The sequence below is a fragment of the Gekko japonicus genome, unplaced genomic scaffold, assembly GCF_001447785.1.
Source record: "Gekko japonicus isolate JY-2015 unplaced genomic scaffold, Gekko_japonicus_V1.1 scaffold22, whole genome shotgun sequence".
NCBI classification, from domain to species: Eukaryota; Metazoa; Chordata; class Lepidosauria; order Squamata; family Gekkonidae; genus Gekko; species Gekko japonicus.
In genome coordinates, this window is record NW_015175971.1 from 2,125,139 (window position 1) to 2,145,879 (window position 20,741).

The 20,741-nt window shown below is 44.4% G+C and overlaps 2 protein-coding genes across 3 annotated transcripts in view; one reads left to right on the forward strand and one right to left on the reverse strand.

The window, feature by feature from the left end:
* The window catches only part of PBX3 (pre-B-cell leukemia homeobox 3), a 269,677-nt gene extending 264,700 nt beyond the window's left edge, over positions 1-4,977 (reverse strand). Inside the window, exons 1-2 of the mRNA XM_015426062.1 lie at positions 4,078-4,977; positions 2,787-2,860 (exon numbers count right to left, since the gene is read on the reverse strand). Coding sequence (XP_015281548.1) covers positions 2,787-2,860; positions 4,078-4,274 — 271 coding nt within the window. The 5' untranslated portion in view covers positions 4,275-4,977. The remainder of the gene's footprint in view (positions 1-2,786; positions 2,861-4,077) is intronic.
* Positions 4,978-15,618: 10,641 nt separating this feature from the next.
* LOC107122931 (target of rapamycin complex 2 subunit MAPKAP1-like) overlaps positions 15,619-20,741 on the forward strand; it is a 115,014-nt gene continuing 109,891 nt past the window's right edge. For both annotated transcript variants that reach the window (XM_015426066.1, XM_015426068.1), the window contains exon 1: positions 15,619-15,763. The gene's annotated coding sequence lies outside the window, so the exon portion shown is untranslated. The remainder of the gene's footprint in view (positions 15,764-20,741) is intronic.

Genomic DNA, 20,741 nt, shown 5'->3' on the forward strand with positions numbered 1-20,741 from the left:
AAAACTAGTTTTAGGTTTCCTATCCTCACCACTTCCAACCCTTGCTTCTCCATTTTTTTTAAATTATGTAGAGGAAAAACCACCAAAATAATTTTCTTACAGAGGGAGAGGGAAAAAATAGTTTTTGCACACACACACACACCCAAAAAAGTATTAGCATACACCCAGTTGCAGAAGTCTGGAATCAAATCACACAGCAAGGGTGGGGAGAAAGGAGGGAACAGGAACACCACTTCTTGAAATACAACCCACAGTCTTTATCCTGGAAGTTTAGAGCTCACATGAAGATAGACGAGGCAATATATTATGTACAAGTTTCCCCATGCAGAGCAAAACAAAGGTGGGGGGGGGGAGTCATAAGAATGATCAGGCCATTGAAATGAAGGGTGGAAGTCACCCACTATTTTCAGAAAGGGACAATGAAATACAAGATATGCAAGAATTTGCCTTCACGCTTCTTTTGCTAATGCATGCTCGGCCATTTCATCTCAGATGGGCAATCCTGAATGAGGGCTGTCCTATAAAAACTCTTGAGGGTGGTGAGGGTTGGAAGGGTGATGCGGTTTTTCTTCCATCAGTCATTCAGCACATCAATCTCACGGGTAGGATTTTGCCTCTGGCCAGATGGACAAGCCCACCCTTTGTTGTGCCTAACTGTTCCACAGAAAATACAACCTGGGGGCAACAAAACAGCATTTGGGATAATGACCAGAATCACCAAATCACACTCAATCCTTGACAGCTGTCAGTATCTCTTTCCTCCTGAGGAAGCCATAGTCCTTGTGAACACCCTCCACCAGAATTCCTCAGTCCTGAAAAGACTTTCTCACTTCTTGACTCACCTTTGACACACGGGTGACTAGACGTCCCTTCAAATAGGGAGGTCTTAGCTGCTGGCAAATAAAGGATCACAGGCACCAATGCCTGCTGCTCTGAAATCTGTCTGCTGCAGAACATCAAAGACAGTCGGCTCAAAAGCTGGCTTCCCAACAAAGTTTTAGAAATAAATAAAATGAATACAAAGCAAATGGGGGGGAGAATATACAAGGCGAGATCCATTTTCATTTGCACAATGCAATTGATAATGCCCCCAATATTCCACTGTCAGCAGAGAACAGAAGCAACTTCCCAGCAACAAAAAACCCAATCTCAATGAATACAAATGTATTGAGAACTATGGCTTTTCTGCTTCTACTTATTAAGACAGAAATGCTTACTATATTAGTTTATAAATGCTTAGATCTCATTTTCCCTTCCCTCTACAACTAGCACTCTGTTAGTTTAGTTTTCAGGTGTTAGCTACCCAAATATACAGATAAATAATTTCTTGGCCTCCAGGGCAAGCTCTCCTGTTGCACAAAACATTCTATGCAGTCATGGAAGGTTTATTATCAAGGGCTTCTCATTCCTCTCTGTCCTCTACCATTCCATCCCGATAATGTAACTATGTCTTTATATGAACACGAGTGCTATGGGACAGGTAAGAAAACTTTTTAAAATCAGAAATCATCAAATCAAGAATCTGATATACTGCCTTTAAAGTCAGTTTAATAGCAATGTTTTAAAAGGACTGTTATGCAGTCAATAAAGTAAAATTTTGCTATTCTTCCTACACACGAGCAGAAGTAACCCATCACCACTAGCTCCTGGCCCAAATCTATGGACTCTGCTTTCAAAAAAAATGCTCTCAACATTCCTACATTTCCATATTGATTCTAAAGCCAAAGAGAATGGTTTCTTTAGCCAAGGCAACCCTTACAACATTGACTGGGCTTCCTGGCACCTAAGCAGTTGAATGAATAAAAGTTTTGTAAGGCATATGAAAGCAATGCCAGTTAAGAACTACTGTAAGGAGCTAAGTGCTCCTAATTACAACACAAAGATCATTCCTGATGGTGTACTTTTAGCCTTCAGGTTTAAGAGCTCTTGAGACTGATTTTTCCCCCCTTTAAAGATGTTTGTACCATGTGAACCCGCTTGCTAGGGAAAGTATTTGGGTTTTTTCCCCACTGCATCCTGTATGAATGCATGTTACCAAATTGCTCCTTCCTGATAGCCTTGGATTTGGAAGATGCATTCTTCAGATTATTTATTCCCCTCCCCCCAATATGTAACCTTTGTTTCCCAGAAGGAATTTTCAGGCAAGTACTGATAACCATGTGTAAACCACCCCCGCAAGATGAAGATGTGCTGAAGACAAAAACTGTCCCCACAGCATTTCTAAAGATCAGTCATTTACCCCCTACAATACATAGGCACTCAAAGCCATTGACTGAGAATCCCTCCAGTTACACATCTACTGGCAACTTCCAAGATCAACAGAAGAGCAGCCCAAGAAAGTTGCCAGCTCTGCTGGGCTCAGAGGGGCTGCTTTCTGCAATAGGCTTCTCCAGTCCCTTGCATCGCTTCTTTAAGAACCTGACACTCAAACAAGGCAGGGGAGGAGGGGAAGAGAAAGAGAAAGCCTGGGGTCCTCGCTGCTGTTTTCTTTCGATCACAGCCAGAGGGAGAATTAACCCTGAACAGGGACACACGATCGCATTTTGTGTGTCATTGTGTGCGGGATTATGAATTGTAAAGAAATTCCCTCCTTACATTCTCCCCTGCCTCCCAACCCAAAGATCAGAGACAGACAAGGAGGCGATGATCAAAGATGGCTGCGGTTCCTAAAGCAGCTCTCCTATTCCTCGCTTAGAGAAGTATATTGCAATATTTACCTATGGAGGGGGAGAAGAGAGGGGAGAAGGGGCTTATTTTTAAGAGCTGTATAACTTGTGGTGTCCTACCTGTTTTCTCTTTGATTTCACAGAGGACACTAAACAAAGCAGGCTTCATTCTGTGGCAGTTCAATGCATGCTTTCTGCAAAATAAAGATAAACAGAGAGAGAGAGACACAAAAAGAGTATTAGAACAGGCTATTTGACAACAAGAAGCCTTTTCTGTTATGGAAAAAAAATCATTCTAATGGGGGAGGGCCTTTATTCTTTGTGTTGTGATCTGTGTCACGGAGTAAGCAGTTAAGACAGCGATTAGCAATAAGGAATAGGGATAACGCTAGACTCTCTTAGGCACCCAGCAACAGGAGTAATTGCACTGTAGACAGACTACCTCCATTAAGGAGAAAGGGGTTTGAACTTAAACATTAGAGAAGTAAACTGGGTGCTAGGGGGAGGGGACGGGATCCACTGCCTCCTTGCTCATCAGTAAAGAGCGGAGTGACAAGAAGACACCCAGCCAACTCCAGCTGCCCTGCCTGCTTACCTGCCACTCGCAGCCTAGAAGCGATACCCAAGTGTTTTTGTTTGTTTTTGCTTCCAGATATTGGGGGGGGGGGGTTTAAACAACGAGGAACCTCATGTGAAAATTTCCTGCCATTTCTTGGGCACATAAATCACTGCTTGTCAAAGCTTTCCAATCCGCTACATCATCATCACTGATTTATGAAGGGGAGAGGGGGAACTTCCAGAGTTCAACTACACGCTTTGTTTTGTATTTACTTAGATTTAGAAAGGGGGAGGGGGGGAAGAAAGACACCAAAGTCACTCCCGACCCAACAATGTTTTGTCAGCTCTTATCAATCTAACTCTATCAGCACTTTAGGGACAAGGAATGCAGAGAAGTTATTAAAAATCACTTCTTTGCAGGAAATTCAAAGCCTCCCCAAGATGGGACTGCATGCTAGTCCTTTCTCCCTACTTCTGAACACCAGGTACCAATGTTTGGAGGCATTCAGAAAGGGTGGGTGTGGGAAAATAATTAGCAAAAGCCTAGATACAGCGTTAATACAATAAAATGGAAAGGGGGGGGGGTCACACATGCCTTTCTTTCCTGTTCAGACCAACTCTGACTGTTGCCCCTGGCTCCAACGCTTCTACAATTTTTCCTCCAGTATTCTGAGGCTCCCTTAATTGCAAGAATCTTTGGTCCCTACCGTGAAAAAGACAGGAAGGCTAGAAATAATTTATTTTAAATACTCCGCATATAAACAACACACACAGAGGAGCGCACAAGGCACACACACAGCCAGACTCACAGACACCACAAGGTGGGGGGGGGGGTTAATTAGACGGAACCAACTTTGCTTGCGCCTCATCCAAGCTCTGGTCCGTGATGGTCATGATCTGGTGCAGGATGTCTCCTATGTCTTGCTTTCGGCCGTCGCCGTCTGCCCCTTCGTGTCCGTGGGGAGGAGGCAGAGCCATGCCCCCCTGCACCGAGTGGCCAGCCAGGTTCACGCCGGCCAGAGTCTGCAACATCCTGGACTGCTCATCCATACCTCCTTCCGCAGCCCAATCAATGCACTTTTAGAGACGAGCAGCAGCAAGCGGCGGCAGGAGCAGAAGAAACGGTACGGCGAAGGAGGAGGAGAAAAAAAGAAAGGGAAAAAATTATAAGCGCTTCGCGATCAGAAGGTGGTTTTGTGCTGGGGGAGCGGGGGAGAGAAAACGCAAGTAAAATCGCTGGGTCTTGTAATGGATTTCAGTTCCTGTTCTTGAGGGGAATAAAGGGGGGGAAGATATCAGTGTTTTGATATTTGACCGGATCTCCGTTGTTTATTCCACACTCTTCTGCTTTCCAAAGCAGTAAATCAATCTCTTCTTTAGTTACAATCTTCTTTCATCATCATATTTGTGGCTCGGACAAACGGCCTTGATAAGGTGTCGGCAGTTTTCTTTCCTTGGTACAATCTTCATCCAAAGCTTTTATTATTTCCTTTTGGGGGGTGGGGAGATGGAGAAAAAAAGTTAGTTGCTTGTTTATGTCCTTTATTTACTTGTCTTTTTTCCCCTAAAAACCCTCTTCTTGGAAGAAAGAGGGGGAAACGGTACAAAAAAGTAAAAAGAAAAGAAAAACAAGCTTGCTTTCAAATCCTTAAAAAAGTTACGAGTGTGGCACAAGATAGGGAATTTAAAAAATCCCGCATACAAATCAAGCCCCTAATGGCAACATTTAAAGGAAAAAAATCGAAGCCAAGAAAATACAACCAGAGGGGGGAAAATAATTGCCCTTTCCTCCCTCGGAAAAAAATCATAACAAACCGATCCCAATGTCTGTACAATAGGGGGGATAAAATAGCAGCAAAAGTTTAAACTTGTGCAAAACAAAAAGAGCGGATTTTTTAAGGGGGGAAAGTTTTTTTAAAAAAAACACACAGAAAAATATTAATTACACCCTCTCTTGCAAAAAAGCAACGTGCAAAAATATCAGCCAGCTGGAATTTATGAGCCCAGCAGCTCAGTGACTGTGTGTGTTTTATGTTGTTTGATGGCCGCTTTGGTGAGGGATTGACAGTCTGCCAATGCCACTCACTCACCCTGCAGACGTGTCACCCTGTGAAGGAGGAGAGAAGCCGAGAGAGAGACTAGAGGGGACGTGGGAGCCAGCCGGAGCCACGCCCCCTCCCCTCCGGAGAAAGAGGAGGACGAGCAGCCCGCCGAAGCACCGCCCCGCCAGCCAGCCCTCCCCGGGCTTGAAGTCCCGCCCCGTGGAACTTCTGCCTGCCACGGACTCCCAGAGCCCCTCCCCTCCCGCAAATCAACACGGATTCCAGCCGGGATTCGCAAGTTTCGGGGGGGGGGGTGGAGAGACGCAGCAACAAACCACTACTCACTCCCCCCCCCGGATCCCAGGGGTCTTTACTTAGCAGTAAGGCCCCCTGGATCAATGGGATTGCTCACAGGGGACTGTACACAGCACGGCAGCTAGAACATCCCTCGTTGGCACCTCTCTGGAGTCAACTTTCCTCGTTCTCCGCGCTGACTGGCTTGACAGCGGCGCCCGGACCTCGCTTCGGTCCACACGCGCGCTTCCTCAACCCCCCCCCCCCACAACCCGGGCCTGTCCGCTTGCCAACCTCCTGCCCCGACAGGGGAAACCGACACCCCTCCCCCCAGTCGCCACGCTGCCTTACTGGTTGTTCCGAAAGGGAGGGATGCCCCCCCCAGGAGTAGAAGTTGGCAGCCCTGATTCCTGCCCCTCCCCCACCCCTTGAGCCTCTGTTGCCGCTCTCCTCGGACAACCCCCCCTTTCCCCTCCAACCTCTCCCTCTATTTCACGTCGCCCCTCTCCCCAGCCACACTCATTACGCTGTCTTCTTACCCACCGCCCCCCCCCCCCTTTCATTCCTTTCCACAGCTTCTGGGAAGGGATCATCCGTGACTGATTTTTAGTGCCCCACCATGACGTGAAGAAAGAGGAGGATGAAAATACTGTCAGGAATCACTAAATGTCAATTACTCCACCACCACCCCCGGTCTCTTCACGAGACCTCCTCGCCACAGACTTCCTTGTCACAGAGTTACCCATATTAGACTAGATAAGAGGCATACATCTATGGGGCTACCCTCTCTCCCCCCACATTCTCCTTTCTCTATCCTTTCCTCGCCCCACTTTCTCAAGAGTTGTTTTCCCCTATGCCCCGCCCCGTTATTTCATAGCCCCGCCTCTAAGCCTTCTGGGCCATCCCTGCACCCCACCCCCTTAAGGGGCTCTTGCCCCGCCTCCTGAGCTTCCCGCTCTTTATTTAGCTCCTCCCTATGCAATCGTCCTCTTTGCTTCCTACTTTCTCAGCGCCACGCTCCGCCCCCTCCTGCCCTTTTATTTTGCCTTCGGTCTGAGAGGTGGTTCTTTTTCGCCCCACCCACTTTGGAGGTGTGGTTTATTGTATTGAGCTCTAACTCCTCCTCAAGCTCCCTGTTGCCAGGGGCATCTTAAAGGGAACACTGGGGGGGGGGGGCAGAAGGAAATAAATACGCCCAGATCTCAGCGTGCCGTTTTGCCCCCTGAGGGCGTCTCGCGGGTAGCTGAAGTACGTAGCTCAACCAACTAACAATACATATTCAACTAAATATACACCCCCGCGCGCGCGCGGAGCCGGTGGCCAATCAGAACATAGAACGAGAGAAGGCGACGACGTCCAATTGCAAAGGACGGCTGAAAGGGACCGAAAGGCAACTTCCCAGCGTTCCGGTCTCGGCCCCCTAGCAGCGGAACTTCTGATTGGGGCGTTCGAACGGTCACGTGCTGGGGCGTACGGATGGGCGGAGGAGTCTGCCTCTCCCGGCCTCTGATTATTGCCATGGCAACGGCTAACCTACGGAGAGATGGTGTTGTGGTTGCGGGGAAGGACTCGGCCGAGCTGTCGGTTGGCTTTCCTCGCAACACGTCCCTCGGGATGGCACTTTGCCATGGCAACCTCAAGCCCGTTTACTTTATGCGGAAGGGTCCTATGTATACTTAGACGGAAGTAAACCCTTTTGAACGCAAAACTAAACTCCCAAGGAAGTGTGCTGAGCCCAGTCCGAAGAATGTTTACTCAGAAGTAACAGGGCTTACTCCCCCAAGCAAGTCCAGAATTGTCGTGCAGGAAACTTCTCATAAGTGTAAATTCTGGGTACCTTTTACAGGATGTTTTCTCAGGACACACTTGGAAGCAAACCCCATTGAACAGAGCGAGGCTTACTTCTACGTAACCTTTAGACTTTGTAGTTAGACTGCAAATCTCTGAATGTTTCCTTGGCAATTAATTGCACTGAACTGCATAGAACTTAACTGTAGAGGAAAACATACATAGGATCGAATCGCTTTCCATTTCGAGAAGGCATAATCCATAACGGGACGCAGGGAAAACGCTGGTCTCCAAGTTGCAGATCAGCCAAGCCTAAGTAACGATCGACAGCATTTCGATAGTGCACGTTTTTTTTCATGCTATTTGCATTGTTTTAAACCGTGTAATCCGCCTTGAGTCTCTGTGAGAAAGTAAAATAAATGTAACTGATAACGAGCATTGCTGCTTCACTTTAGGTTTGCCAGCCTCCAGGTGAGACCTGGAGATCTCCCGCTTTTACAACTGCTCTCCAGGTGACAGAGATCAACTTCCCTGGAGAAAATAGCTGCTTTGACAGGTGGACTTTATGGCATTGTACTATGCTGACTCCCCTCCCCAAACCCCACCCTCTCTTGGATCCACCCCCAAAGTCTCCAGGTATTTTCCAACCCAGACCTGGCAACCCTATTTCACTTCCAATAATTCATTTCATTGGGATGATCCAGGAGTCTTGCATATTCCTTTCCTGAGCTTAGTGGAGAATTCATAGAAGCAATCCTTATCTTGGGATACCTCTGTTCTGAAGCAATATCCTCATGATCAGTGTTCCCTCTAAGCTGAGTTAGTGTGAGCCAGCTCACAGTTTTTTAGCCTCCGGCTCACAGATTTTTGTCTTAGCTCAGGAAGGACGGCTCCAGAGCAAACTAATTTATGCAGTAGCCAAATCGCTCACTCACAACTATAAAGCCAGTAGCTCACAAAGTAGAATTTTTGCTCACAAGACTCCACAGCTTAGAGGGAACATTGCTCATGATGTCAGGATTTATGGTAGATTAAAACTCATACGACTCAGGGTAGAAGTGTGAGCTGACAATCTCAAAATTGTCCCTGACTGTTCCTTAGGTTACACATTTCTCCCAACTAACAACCTAATAAAGTTCTCATTTAGGGGGGGGAAATCTGGTTCTCCCATATAAAATTTATTTAACAGCATAGCACCTTGGACTATAACTACTTATGAAAATATTTATATGAACATTCTGTTTACTATTATTTATTAATGCCACATTTAAAAATATTACACTGAAAATTTATTCCATTGCACATTACTAAATAAATTATGCTTGTAATTTCTAATGCATTTTTAATTATGAATTTATCCATGTCTGCCTTTATTTATGATTGGACTGCTCCCTGTTGCAGTGCAGCATATATAATGGTAGACACTCTTAATGAAGCATTCTTGGACACTGCATATGATAAAATGTTCTTAGAGTATTTTATTTCAGGTGGTGTCTGCGTTTTTTATAGGCAATCCAAGAGTGTACTCAGTAACTTTTACCTATTGGCACTTCAGTGTGTCTTTGCTTTCTGGTCAGCTGACTAACAGGAGCGCAAAGGCTCTTACTCAAGAGTAAGTCCAGTGGAGCTTCTGGGTAGACTCACAGGATCAGGCAGGGGCAGCTACAAGTCTTAGCCCACAATCTCTGGCCAAACCCTCAAGTGCTACAGATGTCCCTATCTACCAAGCACAGTCTTATTATCTGGAACCTGCTCCTAATAAATCACTGTCCCTAATTTTTGCCTTTTGGGGAGATTTTTTCCCTATTGTACCCTGTCTTTTTTTTATTAGGCTCAAGGCAGCTAATGATATTTTTTAAATCTGCTACACATTTTAAAGTTCAGCCCAACAAAATTTCTTAGAATACTTCTGCCAAACAAAAATGGCAGTTGCAATTAATTTTATCAAACTGAAAATGCAGTTCAATAAAATGTCCTCAGCCATATTTTACAAGCCCTTCTTAAGGTAAACAGGCTTGCCATGTTGCCCCCCCCCCCAAAAAAAAACCCTGCTGTGTCTTGAAGGGAATACAGTTTCCCTGGTGTTTCGTGATGGCTCCTTTTAAGCAGTTACTTAGGCCATTTTTAGTCTGCCTTTCTCCCCAGAGGACTCAAGGCAAATTAAAAAGATAACTTAAAATATATTCATAATATTTTTATATAGTAAAGATTCAGCAACTAAAATACAAATCCACAGGATCTTAAAAAATCTATGTATCTCATCATCAGCCAGGAATAGTTTTGTAAATAACTCAGAAATATATAATTTATGAAAGTTTAGCAAAGTGACTGGGCTTCCAGAGATAGTCAGGACCGCAATTTCATAGGGAGTGAAACTGCCAACTCTTGAGTCCGGAAATTTGTGGAGATCTGGGCATGGAACCAGGGGAGGGGAGGGTCTGGGGAGGGACCTCAGTGGGGTATATTGCTATAGAGTCCACCATCCAAAGCAGGGAAACTGATCTCTGTAGTCTGGAGAACAGGTGTAATTCTAGGAGATCTAGAGGCCCCAGCTGGAGATTGACAACTGTAACAGCATCTAAAATTTAACGTGGAAACACAAAGGTAGCCAGTGTAACATTTGCAAAATATGTGTCGTATTTGGATAGCAACTAATGCCAGATTACAATCAGAATATCACCCTCCAATCGAGGCATGAAATTTTCCCACAATTACAACAGATTCCGCGCTTCCGGTTTGTGGATTGGCGATGGCGTTCTCTCTCCCCGGACCTCGGGGGAGTGATTAGCACACCAGCGGCATGGAGGCTTTGCGATACGCTCCAGGCCAGAGGGCTTTTGAGGGGTAGCCTCTTCGACAGCTTGATGCCGGAGAATCGAGGCTTCCCTCGGCCCTGACGGTCCTGCCGTTGTGTGGCCTTCGGGCACAAGCTAATTCGACCGGGACAAGCGCTGGAGATCGAGCGGAATAACGAATGATGTGAGCAAGGTCAGAGATATGACCAACAATGAACGTGAGTTCAAAGTAAATGGAGTATTTTAAAAAATGAATCCCCCCCCCGGTGGGAAAAGCGGAGCGCAAAGAGGGACGCCTCTTAAGCGCATGGACAGATAAACATATCGAAGGGGGAAGGGAGGGGGTAAACAAGGTTTTTTTGAGAGACGTGAGTGCCGATAGTGAGGCAACGAGTTTTTCGAGCCCTTGCGAAGCTGTTTGAAATTGTAAACAAAACTAAAATGGCGGCTTCCTGAGGAAAGTTAAAAGCACCGGGCAGTCAGAGCCCAAAACCGGAAGAGGGAGCAGATGTCATGAAGATGTTAGCGGATATGCTCAAGCCGATGATGGAGCAACTCGATGGTATTAACCAGCAACTGACCTTGCTAAACCAAAACTTCGCTCTACGGCAGCGCCAGCTGGCAGAAACGGAGAAGAAAGTGGAGCATGCGACTGAGAAAATTACAGAGATGGACACCTCAAACAAGAAAATGAAGAAAAGAATGGGAGAAGTGGAAACAAAACAAAACCTCCAAGAAAACCGTCTGTTACAGCTGCAAATGGAAAAGGCCAACATGATTCTCAGATTCCAGGGAGTTCCTGAAACTGAAAAAGAAGATTTGAAGAAGACTATGGGCGAGATTATTGCTCCAGTAACAGGCTTGCCAGCGGATGAAATAGTAAAAGATATGGAGACTGCCTATCGGACTTACTCCAATTATATTTTTAAAAAAACAGCCTGCCTGGAGACATTGTGGTCAGATTTGCAAGAAGACAGACCAGAGATGCTATATTAAAGGCAACCTCAGCAACTCCACTGAAATTGGGGAATACGTCCATTAAGACTTCAAAAGACATTCCATTTGAAATTCGTCAAAAGAGGAAAAGCTATAAGGATTTAATCTCTTTACTTCAAACCAACGGAATTCAGTACCGGTGGGCGATCCCTGAAGGTGTCATCTTTAAAATTAACAATAAAAGAGAGAAGATTAACTCCATTTTTAAAGCCAAGGAATTCTTGAGACGTCAGCTGGGATCAGGGGAAGAATTCAAAGACGAAGAAACCAAATCAAGTGACTCTGCCACCTCTGGAACGGAGGAGGGCTCTGTGGTAGAAATGGGTGCGGGAGCAATGAAAGTTGCTTACAATTTCAGAGATAGAAAACCGAAGTAAAGGCAGAAGGACTTTGAAAACCACCTTTTGAAGTAAAGAAGATGCTCAGAAAGCTCTCATAACAACTAACATACTAACATAGAAGCTGTGAAAAACAAGAACTTTACAAGTATATTGTTTTACTAACACTTTAATTACTATCATTTAGTTTAACACGGATATGATCTCCTTCTCTTGGGTTTTTAGTTAGTGTGGGTTTCTTTTCTTTATCCATAGTTGTAGTCCCCCTCCCTATATTTCTTTGTAGTTGTATAGTCTTATGAAAAATAATAAAAATATCCCTTTGGGGGTTTCAATAAAAAAATTACAACAGATTCTCACATTCTGAAAATTCTTTCCAAAATGGCAGCTTTATAGGGTGGACTCTGTGTCCTCACACATACCCCTAAGTTCCCTCCCCAGGTACTGCTCCCAAATCACTAGGAATTTCCCAAAAATCTCAAAACAAGTCAGACCCTAAGGTTCCCAACTCTGGGTTTGGAAATACCTGGAGATTTGATGGTGGAGCCTGGGACAGTGGGGTTTAGGGAGGGGAGGGGCCTCAGTGGGGTATAATGCCATACAGTCCACCTTCCAAAGCACAGATTTTCTCTAGAAGTAGAATAATGTTTAAAAATAAATAATAAGCAATCTATGTAGTCTGAAGATCAGTTGTAATTCCAGAAGATCTCCAGCCCCCCGCATGTAGAGTGCATTACAATAGTTGAGTCTTGAGGTTACCATACAGGCTTACCAGGTGCTTGCTAATGGCAGGCAAACTCCTGGTAAATTGTTGCTGATGCCCACTGGCACTGACACTCATCTGAACAGTGGGCAGAAGCAGGCTACCAAAACAGGAGATGGCAGTCTTCGTTCGATATCACTTCCAGTGCAACCTGGAAGCGCTGGCATCTCACCAGGACAATGTTCTCGCATTCACCCCGAAACTCTATGGATTTTCTTGCAGTAAGAACCTGCCTCCCTTCATCTCTTGCCGGTTGCCAGTTTATGCCTGGCAACCCTGTACACCATAGCATAGTTCAGTGTGGGCAGGTCAGCAGAGTCCAAGATGGCTGTACTGGATGTAATGGGGGGGGGAAACCTTTTTGCCACCACCCTAAGCTTCTTTTCTAATAACTGAGATGGGTCCAACAAGATTCCTAAGCTCTTAACAGAGTCACATAATAATAAACTCAGTACATCAAAAGTGGGATGCATTAACACCCTCCAAACAGTTAGCCTTACTAGAGTTGCTCGTTCTGACTTGGGAAATTCCTGGAGGCTGGTATCAGTGCCTTGGGATGGAAAAAGTTTGGGAAGGGGAGGGAGCTCAGCAGGGATGTTTCACTACAGGGCTTTGGTTTCACCTAGCCTCTATGCTATGCCATCTGACATTTTGTCCATAAGAGCTGATCTTTGTGCTGTGGAGATCGGCTGTAATGCCAGGAGAACTCTTAAGTCCTATCTGGAAGTTGGCAACCATACTGTGTTGACCACCATCGCCATCATTTTTCAGGATTCAGTTTCAGCTTGCTCATCCTCAGCCACTTGACCACAGCAGATAAGATTGAGGCAGAAACAGAAATGGCTCCTTCTGCTGACTTAGATAAAGAAATATACAGTTGACTATCATCAGCATATTTCTAATAGCCAACTCCAAAGCTATGGGTGATCTCATTCAAAGATTTTACATGAATATTGAGCAACATGGGGTGATAATGCTAACCTCCATGGGACTCTGCAAGCAGATCCCAAAGGACCAACAAGGAATCCCAGCTGCCACTTTCTGCACGAGGTCCAATAAAACCAATCTAATCCACACAAGAGCTCTTTGTCTAACTCCAGTTCCAACCCCAAATGGTTCAAGGACCTTGGTTGGTTGACAATGTGAGACGCTGTTGACAGATTAAGAAAATCAACATGGAAACACGCCGCTTCTCAACATTTAGACATACAAAGATATATATCACTGTGCACAGTAAATATATGTTTATAAAACAATTTTATGCTTCATTCTTTTTCTTTTTATATTTTTCAATACTGTTATCTAAATATTGGTATCGAATATTATCAAAAATAGATAGATTATGTTTGCCGGAAGGGTTCTGATGGGACCCTAGACAAGTATGCTGCTATCTTAAGAGCTTTTGTGCTCACAAAGAAAAATTATTGTGCCTTATGTCCTTTATATATACATCATGGTCCTTGAAAAAGATTCATTTGAAACGGGTAAATTACTAGAGTCCCATGGGACTGGTGATAGTGATACTGACAAGGTGCTGTCTCTGAATGTAAACCTGCACACAATGTTATTGTTTGGGTGAAACATATTTTTCTCTATGCATTGTTTGGGTGAAATATATATTTGATAATATTTGATACCAATATCTAGATAACAGTATTGAAAAATATAAAAAGCATAAAATTGTTCTACCATAAACAGATATTTACTGTAAAGGTTCCCTTGCTCGAAAGCCAGTCGAATCTGACTCTAGGGTTGCGGTGCTCATCTCCGTTTCAAAGCCGAAGAGCCAGCGCTGTCCGAAGACGTTTCCGTTGTCATGTGGCTGGCATGACTAAACACCAAGGCGCACGGAACGCTGTACATTTACTGTACAGTGATATATATTTTTGTATGTCTTCCTAACACTGTGACCCTCAATTTTTGTATTTGTTTCTCAATATTTAGCTAAGGTGGTCCTATTTCCATATCATGGCCTGAAACCAGATTGAAAACAGATGTTTCTGCTGACTCTAGTAGACTGTATTGCTCTTCTGTTTCTATGGTTCAGAATACTGAGACATTTGGTGATTTCATACTGTAGGTTTTTATTGTTTGTTTTATTTGGACTTCGCTGATTTTTGTTTGGATATTTTAATGTATTGTTTTGTGTTATATTGTACCTTCCTGTAAAGCAGCAGATGAACTTTTCGTTAAAAGTACCAGATAGAGATAATCTTCTCTCTGTGTATGTATATAAAAATATAAAATTTAAAAGTACTATCCCCAGTAGAATAATGTGCTTATAACGGTGGAGGTGAATTTAGGATATCACTGTAAAGGTACACTGCACTGGGATGATCTCTTGCAGTCCGGGCAAAAGTAGGACAGCCTACTGTCTTTTAAGAGCTGTGCAAAGGTGGAAATTTTGGCTGGTGCAGCTCACCATGCAGTGCTGAGAAAAGCTGCACCCACTTCCTACACAAATATTGACACAACTGGAATTCTGCAAGCTATCCTACCTGGTTGGAGTAACCAGATGCAAGAAGGGTAGGCTGATCTGCTGTTTCTGTAATAGCTGCCTATCCAGGACATTTACCTGTGTTCACTTATGTCAGATAACTCTAATGTTCCAGCACTAAAGATCCAGCTTCAGATCCTCAAGTGAGGCACTAGGTGACCAACACTCAGTCCAATTTACTTGCAGGGTTGTTGTGAGGAAGAAAAGGGATGAGGGGGAGAATGCTGTCACCCCGAACTCCTTGGAGGAACAGGATAAAAGTACAGTTCGGTTTTTGGAAGCGGATGTTGGGGTGGGGGTTGACTTTTGCCGCTCGGGTCAAGATTTTATTATTGTATCCTTTTTTTATTGGCGGCTACCTCAAAAGGTTAAGGGGCAAAACAGAATTTTAAAAGCAAGTTTTATTTATCGATTCCTGTGCTACTACATTTTGCTTATTAATGCAATCTTAGGCTTTGAAACAGGCGCTGGGCTCCGGCCTCTCTCGAATCCTTGCCTTCTAACACGCTCAGCCTAACTTACTAGGGAGCCCTGATCAGATGTACTCTGCGCGCGTTCAGAAGTACTATACCGCCGGCACTGAAAGCGGGTTCAGGAACCGAACTGCGATGAGCTTTCCCCTACAATCGGACCGCCTCTACAACGTTGCTAAATAGCGGAAGAAAAGCAGGCAACGTGGGCGGCACAAGGACCCGGCGCGTCTTTTCCCAAGGCTCCCGTGTACCTTTCCCACTTGCACATGCGCTGAAAGCACTCAGCCTTTCTCTCCCTCGTTCCGTTTCCCCACCGCCTCCTCCCACTGACTGCATGCGCAGAAGACGCAACGAGAGGCCCGTTTGTGGTTCTCTATGCTATTGACCACTTCCGAATGGAAGAGCAAGTGCTTCCGGGTCAGCATCCATCTGACTGATTCTGAGGCGTCTTCTGTGGCCCCGGAAGCGGCTGCTTCGGCCCTTGACGACCTACCCGGCACGAACTGGGACCCGGCCCCGAACGAAAGGAGTGACTGCGGCGCCCACTAGGCCCGTAAGTAGGGGGCGCTGTGAGTCCCTTGCCCCTCCTCTGCCCTCACGCGACCCTTCCCTTCAGCCAGAGATCCAAGAGTCATGGCGCCCCGCCCCCATCCTCGCAACCACGCCCACTCGGAGTCTTGCTTAGGCGTGAAGGAGCTGAGCCGCCTACGTCTGGGAACTTGTGCTTTTCATCTGTCGCCTCGTAGCCCACCCCCTTCTCCCTCTCTCTTGGTTTGTGGTTGACTGCAGTGTGCCAGTAGTTGGCTAGTGCCACCTGTGCACACTTTGGGATGTACTGGCAAGTGGTACTTTGCAACTCCACATGTTAGTCCATAGAATTTCGAGATACTGTCTGCTTTTCATATACGTGCATATGATGTGAGATGCCATATGACTTTAAAAAGAGAGAGAGAGAACTAGTAAGATTTTTTTTAAAATCTGTTTATAGAGCACTTATTAGCTGCCTGTTTCCACCAAAGGTACTTTACAAGTTTATTAGAAAAACACCTTAGAGTCTTGAAGCACATTAGAGTTAATAAATGTATTAAACTTGTGTTATGCTTTTATTCTGCTGTGGAACTCATGGCTGTCTCCACGGGATGCCCAGGGCATCTGGAGATCCAGGTGCTGATGAGCAGTTTGAACATAACTACTGACTTAGTTAGATATTTGTAGCCCAATTTCTCTCCAGTGGGGACCTAAAAGAGATGACATCATCATTCTTCTCTCCTCTGTTTTATTCTCACAATAGTAGCCCTATGAGGTAGATTCAGGTGGGTTGGCCATGTTGGTTTGAAGCAGCAGAACAAAGTTTGAATCCAGTGACACCTTTAAGACCAACAAAGTTTAATTCTGGAATTCTGAAGAAGTGTCCCTGCACACGAATTAAATTTTGTTGCTCTGAGAGGTGCCACTGGACTCAGTCTTTGTCCTATATGGTAGGTTAGGCTGAGAGCAACTAACTCATGGTAATCTTCTGTGTCCGAGTGCAGTTTGAACCTGGGTTTCCCAAGTGCTTGCCTCTTCCCAGTCCCAATGCATTCGTGTCTGCAATCTTATGAGCCATTAAAGGGGGGGGGTTCTGTTTTATAAATAGACCATGGAATAATTATGGACTTGTAGCCCTAGTAAAGCATAACAGTTTTCTGAACCTTTTTGTGGCAGAAACTGTTGTGGATCAGATGGACTGGGCTTCTAGTTCAGGAAGGCCTCTGCCAGGATAAATCTGTTGGTCTTAAGGCCCCACCAAAAAAAAGTTATATGTTGCTGTATCAGAAGAAGAAGAGATTGGATTTATACCCCACCCTTCACTACCCAAGGGAGTCTCAGGGCGGCTTACAAACTACTTTCCCTTCCCCTCCCCATAACAGACACCCTGTAAGGTGGGTGGGGCTGAGAGAGCTCTGACAGAAACTGCTCTCTTTTTTTCAAGAAAAACTCCGACAGAACTATGGCTTGCCCAAGGTCATCCAGCAGGTGCAAGTGCAAGGAGGTGGGGAATCAAACCCGGTTCTCCCAGAATAGAGTCCGCACACTTAACCACTATGCCAAACTGATTACCTTGAAGTTTACTCAAGACAGCACAGTTTATCCTAACTATGAAATTCTGCCTCATTTCAGAACAGAAAAAGGGAGCAGAAGTGGTTCTTGATTTACCATGGCTATGGGCTACTTTGAACAATATAGAATTTTTCTATTGAAAGCTTCTGTGGAAGGAATGTTGTGCAACATGCCCGTGCATAGTGTCATGTGGGAATGGACCTGTGTGTATTCCCACATGTATGGACATGCTGGAAAGCTGTAGCAAGCCACAGCTTCCTGCCACAAACAGCATGCTATGGAGTGTCTTTCTTGGGAAATCATATCTTCTGTGTAGAAATTTTAAGCCACAGTTTCCAGCATATGTACACACAGCATAATGCATGCATATGCAATCATCATATGTGAAGAAATGACTTCATCACACAGTATTAGATATGTTTTAGAAGTGTTAATGTCGGTATTTTACAGTGCAATCCTAAGAATGCATAAGCTTCATTGAATAAACCTGTGTAGGATTCTGAGTAGATGTGTATAAGATTGCACTATGTTTTACATATATATCTTTAGGAAGAATAAAACTTTTTTTATTTAAAATTGTAATGCAAGTTTCTGTTGGCTGGATAATAATGGGTATATGATTGGTTAAATGGGGAGCTCTGCACCTATTCAGGGAGACTGTTTTAGAATCTTGAGGAGTAGGGGTTATTTATTTATTTATTTATCGTATGGCAGAGTTACACTCAGGAAGCATATAATAATATAAAATATGTAACCTAGTTGATACGGTGGTGTGCAGACTAATTGGGCAATCCCCCTAAATACTAATATCTAAATTTTCAATCCACTCAGTCACAGCTGTGGAGAGTTCAAAGACCTCCATCACATCTCCCTGGAAAGCACAACACTCACATTCCTGTAGCAGATGGAAAATAGTTTAGTGGGCTGCACCACAATTGCATTGTGATCCTGGTATTTTGCCCCATTTAAACAACAGGTCTGCACAACTGCCAAAGCCTGTTCTGTTCTTTTAGCTGTCTTCCATACTTCACATGGCAAGTCAAATCCTGCTGGCCTCTCATTGGTGTTTATCAGGTTATGGATATCAGATGGAACTGATTGCATCCATGTTCACAACCATTCATTCCCTAGATCAACATTTTGTGATTGCAGGATTTGTGCAGATCTTATTGTTGAGTGTTGGGATTTTTGCCTGAATAGGCCCGCATCAGCCATGTCTTTGTGGATCGGCAACTCTCTGTTTTCAATTATCTTTCTATATTCAGAGAAATGACGTTCAGGGAATGTACTGGTTAATGATGAAGAGAAAGGAGTGATGAAGACTAGGAAATGAGGAAGACATCTGTTTTTATTGTTAAATCATAGTATAGAAAAGAGAAAGGTTACAGTTAAGAGACTAGAATGTTTTAAGAAAATAGAGATTTGTTACAACTAATCTGAATAGTTGAGTCGCTGGGACAGAGATGTAGGTATGTTAATGTCTGGATCAATCCTTTCACCAGTCTTACTAAAACATAATGATTCAAGTTTAGATATTCTGTGTGTATTTTTCCCCTTCATAATACATTGTATCTTTTAAAGAAAACTGGTTTAGAGTATCTTGTTATCCTCTTAAGCCTATTAGCCATTTTCCAGGAAGTGATTTGTCCCTAAACTAGGGCTTCCCTGTAAGCCTGAGTAAAGCTAACAATATATATTCAGAGCAGCCATTTAATCAAAATCTTTGTGTGGTGGAAGTAGAAGGAGATGGCAGAATAGCGGCTCAATGAAACCCCCTACTTGGATCCATTACTGAGGCAAAATAGGCAGTAGTAAAGTTAGGTGCTAAAGTAGTAAAGTTTGCCATAAACGGCATGCTAAATTGCATGGCATTTCATACCCCCAAACAATGCTCCGTCTAAGCTCTGGAGTCTTGTGAGCAAAAATTCTACTGGCATTAAAGTTGTGAGTGAGCAATTTGATTACTGCACAAATTAGTCAGCTTTGGAGCCATCCTTCCTGAGCTAAGGCAAAAATGTGTGAGCCGGAGGCTAAGAAACTGCAAGCTAGCTCACATTAACTCAGCTTAGAGGGAGCACTGCCCACAAGTGCTTTCCATACACACACACAAACACAAAACCTTTATTGGCATGAAAGCACAAAACATCATGGAAATACGGGAAAATACTAAGATGCATCACGCAGGGGTCTTTTTGTAGAAAAAGAGCTGCAGGAGCTTATTAGCATAACTCATGAGCATATGCCACACCTCCTGACATCACCGGAAGTGTGTCATAAGGCCACACCCCCTGACATCACCGGAAGTGTGTCATAAGGCCACACCCCCTGACATAAGCCTTCTGGAGGGGTCCCCATTTGGAAGAAAAGCAGGGTTATCAATGTGCACAGATAGAGAGACAGAGGAAGAGACAAGTGACTGTTCTTTGCAGTAAAAGCCAGAAGCCTCCTTTAAATAAAATCTAGCTCTGAGCCTCTGGCCTAAGACAACTGCAGATCTGCTTTCCTGAGATCAATGTCAGTAGCAACAAATCAAACATTTGGTGCCCAGATATTTAGAAGCTATGAAATAGCTGACTGATATTGCCTCTTTATTTCTGGCACCACAGTCAAAGGATAGATTTGTCTGTGTAACAGTTTAAGTAGGATCAACTTTTGTGCAGAATTTCTAGGCTAGATGTTACAACAGAAAGATTAGAAGAGCACAGCAGATCTGATAGTTCTGAATAGATTACTGGGCAGGCCGCAGGAGAATTTAAAATCTGGAATACCCAGATTCAAATCCCCACTCTGGCCATAGAAGCTTGCTGGGTGACCCTGGGCCTGTTACATTCTCTCAGCCTAACCTATCTCACAGGATTTCTGTGAGAATAAAATGGGGGAAGGAGAATGATGTAAGCTACTTTGGGCCCACATTGAGGAGAAAAGTAGGGTAAAAATGAATTGAGTAAATTAATAATAAATATAACAGAAATAAGCTACTGGGGTCCCTACTGGGGAGAACAGATGTTTATAATCAATATATGCTAATTATATTCATACAAATATAAAAGAAGTAGCTTCCTTCATTCCTTTCCTTGTTGTGCTCTATAGGTGGGCTGCTTCCATAGGGATGGGGCCGGAGGCCTATCCCGGGATGCTCCTTTGTGAGCGACTGGCATTAAAGTTGTGGGTGAGCCATTTGGCTACTGCATAAATTAGTTTGCTCTGGAGGCATCTTTCCTGAATTAAGACAAAAATGTATGAGCCGGAGGCTAAAAAACTGTTAGATAGCTCACACTTGGAGGAAACACTGGACAAAACCCAGGTGCCCTCAGGAGGTCCACCAGCAGGGCCAAAACTCCAGGAGCCCTCCCACTCTTGCCCCCCAAGCACCAAGAATGCAGAGCATCACTGCGCCAGACATAAGAACATAAGAGAAGCCATGTTGGATC